Source organism: Octopus bimaculoides, chromosome 21 (assembly GCF_001194135.2).
Source record: "Octopus bimaculoides isolate UCB-OBI-ISO-001 chromosome 21, ASM119413v2, whole genome shotgun sequence".
NCBI classification, from domain to species: domain Eukaryota; kingdom Metazoa; phylum Mollusca; class Cephalopoda; order Octopoda; family Octopodidae; genus Octopus; species Octopus bimaculoides.
The window spans coordinates 13,268,907-13,272,430 of NC_069001.1; the positions used below are offsets into that span (position 1 = coordinate 13,268,907).

General features: G+C 45.8%; 1 protein-coding gene across 1 annotated transcript in view; it reads right to left on the reverse strand.

The window, feature by feature from the left end:
• LOC106879838 (uncharacterized) overlaps positions 1–3,524 on the reverse strand; it is a 130,579-nt gene that overhangs the window by 12,890 nt on the left and 114,165 nt on the right. Inside the window, exon 4 of the mRNA XM_052975368.1 lies at positions 1,348–3,300. Within this exon, the coding sequence (XP_052831328.1) occupies positions 1,348–3,264 (1,917 nt within the window). The 5' untranslated portion in view covers positions 3,265–3,300. The remainder of the gene's footprint in view (positions 1–1,347; positions 3,301–3,524) is intronic.

Below are 3,524 nucleotides of genomic sequence, written 5' to 3' on the forward strand. Positions count from 1 at the left end.
TGTAAAACACTCCCACCCCATCCACATCATTACCATCATTGCCAACACCTTCATCTCCAACACCCCACCCATCACCACCACAACCACTACTACCTAACAGCCACCTCCTCCACTACCACCACCACAACAACAACTACCACCATCACCGTCATCACAACCACAACTACTGCTACTACCACGACTACTATTACTACTACTACTACTACTACTATTTTTCTCTATCACAGTACTTCATACTACTTATATATTGTAATACACTGCACCTCAAGCTGTGCCTATACTAGGTCTTTACCACCACATCGCACCACAGCACACTAAACCATGACCTACACCACTATCATAGTACACTACAACCTACCCTGCACTATACTACATTATTATTCTGTATTATCCACAGCCACTCCACTCCACTAAACTACCACTACTCTGCTACGGTATAGTCTCACTGTGGAGGCACATGGCTTAGTAGTTAGGGTGTTGGACTCATGATTGTAAGATTGTGGTTTCGATTCCTGGACTGGGTGATGCTTCATTTCATGTTGCTTCAGTCCACTCAGCTGGCAAAAATGAGCATGTCCTCTCCACCAACCATGGTCTGATGTGGAGGCTGTGAATTTGAGCCTGAGGTCCCACTGGGTTGATGAGCATACTCTGTCACACTGGCTCAACATGGGCTTGGCAGAGGGGAGCTGTTTTTATACTCTTATCCAGGAAGACTTAGGTTGATTACATTGACCCCAGTATCTGACTAGTACTTATCTTATTGACCTTGGAATTTGAACTCAGAATGTCCACTCTGCTGGGTGGCTGGTGTTAGGAAGGGTATCATCATCATCATCATCATCGTTTAAGGTCCGCTTTCCATGCTAGCATGGGTTGGACGATTTGACTGAGGACTGGTGAAACCGGATGGCAACACCAGCCTCCAATCTGATTTGGCTGAGTTTCTACAGCTGGATGCCCTTCCTAACGCCAACCACTCCTAGAGTGTAGTGGGTGCTTTTACGTGTCACCCGCACGAAGGCCAGTCAGGCGGTACTGGCAACAACCACGCTCAAAATGGTGTATTTTATGTGCCACCCGCACAAGAGCCAGTCCAGGGGCACTGGCAACGATCTCAGCCGTAAAAACCTAGCCAGCACCTGTCAAATCGTCCAACACCTGCTAGCAAGCACGGAAGGCAGATGTTAAACAATGATGATGATGATGATGTTGAATGTAAGAAACAGATGAAATGCTGTTAAGCATTCTATTCGGTGTGCTAACGATTTTGCCAGCTTTCTATCAGCAACAATTACAGCAATGAAAGTGAGAGAGAGAAAAAAAACAAACAAAATTGCTACTCACCTGAAACACAAAATATTTGGTGAGGAATTCTGGGTTAGGAAGCACAGAACGATCCCCTATCACAGCCATACGTATCTGTTCAGCGTAGGTGAAGAATGATATTGCGATGGGCACTTGGTCAGGCGTCGGCATCCAGTACATGATGCTACGTATGACCTTCGTGTCGAGTGTGAGCACATTCTCAGGCCCTGCCATGTTTGAGATGAGGCATGTACAGTGATTATTAATCGTTGACCAGACGCGATCGTGCCAGCTTTCTGGCAACATACAACTACTTAACCACATGGCACCATTCAACACAAGGTACTCAGAAGACTTTTTAAATTTTGCCATGCTGCACTTAACATGCCACAAGCGGGGAATTGCACCTTCCGTGTTTGTTGGGATTGTGCTGTTTATAAACACGTAATGATTGCTCATGTTGTTGGTGCGCACCTGCATGTTCACTGGAATGATGCACTTCAGGTTAAACGGGTTCTCGATACCGTTCTGCTGCAGGTAGGACCGCAACCCTCCCGCCACCAGCGACATAAAGAGATCATTGAGTGTGCATCGAGCAATCTGTTTGACACGGGTAGCTACAGAGAGACTAAAAGGTTGGGACCAGGCCACGATTTTGCGACCCGACAAATGAACATGGTTGCCATGCAATAGATTTAGATCTGATTTTGTACAGAGCCATTTCTGTAAAAAAACCAGTGGACCGGTGAAAATTCCACCGATATAGTTCATGCACATCCTACCCTTGGGCAGGTGGCGGGTGGGACTAAGGTTAGGTTGGTTATCAACAAAAGCCTTCAAAAAAACTCTAACAAGACTTGTGCTATCAGACATACAAGGGTGGATCCGAAACAGGATTAGGGTGTCTCTGCTCGGTCCGAAGTTATGGATAATTTGCACCTCCCACAGCGGATGATTCATGTTTAGTTCTTTGCTGGCCATTTCCGACACAAAGTCCTGTAACTCTTCCTCGGTATGTATGAAGTCCGATAAAGTGTGAATGTGGTTTTCTAGGTTGAAGTCTTCATCGTAGACCCATGCATATCCAGTGCAGAATGGAACCACCTTCTGCACAAGACGTGGAAAGGTGGCTTGGTTGCGCCGTTTTTCAGCAATAATTAACCGTGTGTAGAGAAGATCCTTGATTGTGGGCGTGTCCAGACCATGCTCGACCACGAGAAGGCACTGGATCACAGCGCTGTTCAGCGGTGGCGATCGTAGCCACATTTTCTCATGCGTTGTCAGGTGTGTTGCGCAACAGCATGTGCATGCATGAGAGTCTTGGCAACAGCAGCAACATGTAGCGAGTACCATCTTGAGAAAAACACAGATGGGGAAGAAGGCAAAGATGATGGCATAGAATGGAAAAAAAGTGAGGAGAGCAGCGAAGAAGAAAAGGAGACTGCTCCAGAATGTGAGGCAGAATGGTTTGCGTGTGAGGGGTTTGATGGGTTTGTAAGGAGCACTCGGGAAACGTTTTGTAAAGATCTGTCGTCGACTTTCTTCGAGGGTGCGAAAGCGAGCACGTTCAGAGTTTATGTCTGGTAAGGAGGAGAGATCAATCGATACCTGGTCCCTTCTTCCAGGTTTACCTGAGGATGCCAGCGGTGACGAGGGCAAGAGAACAGTGGTCAGACTGTCCCGGTTTTGGGAGTCTTCAGTTTCACTAGACGTATGACTTGTGACGGAGACGGGCCGGTGGTCAAAGTCATCTCGTTTCATGGGTTGGTAGGATGAGGAGTCGCGCTCACTCTGCTGCAGCTGCGGTCGAGTCTGCTGCTGCACATAATGTGACTGATGCTGCTGATGATGATGCTGCTGTTGCTGCTGCTCTTGTTTTGACCATAGGGTGCGGGAATCATTGCCATGGCCACCATATTGTGATAGGCGTGCTGCCATCTGGTGGTGGTCACACATACGCCAAAGGCTACCTATCCATTTCTACAGTGAGGCCTGCAAAAAGAAAAAAAAAGAAAAAAGAGAAAAAAAAAATCACAGATTATTAAGGGCCTTTATTGAGAAACTCTTTTGTAACGGAGGTACATTTATACATTCTATCAATATATATAAATAAATAAACCAATTGAAGCAATTGTATTTATGCAGATGTATTTATGCATGCAAATGTATATTTGTGTTGATATTATATGTGTGTATATATATATATATATATATAT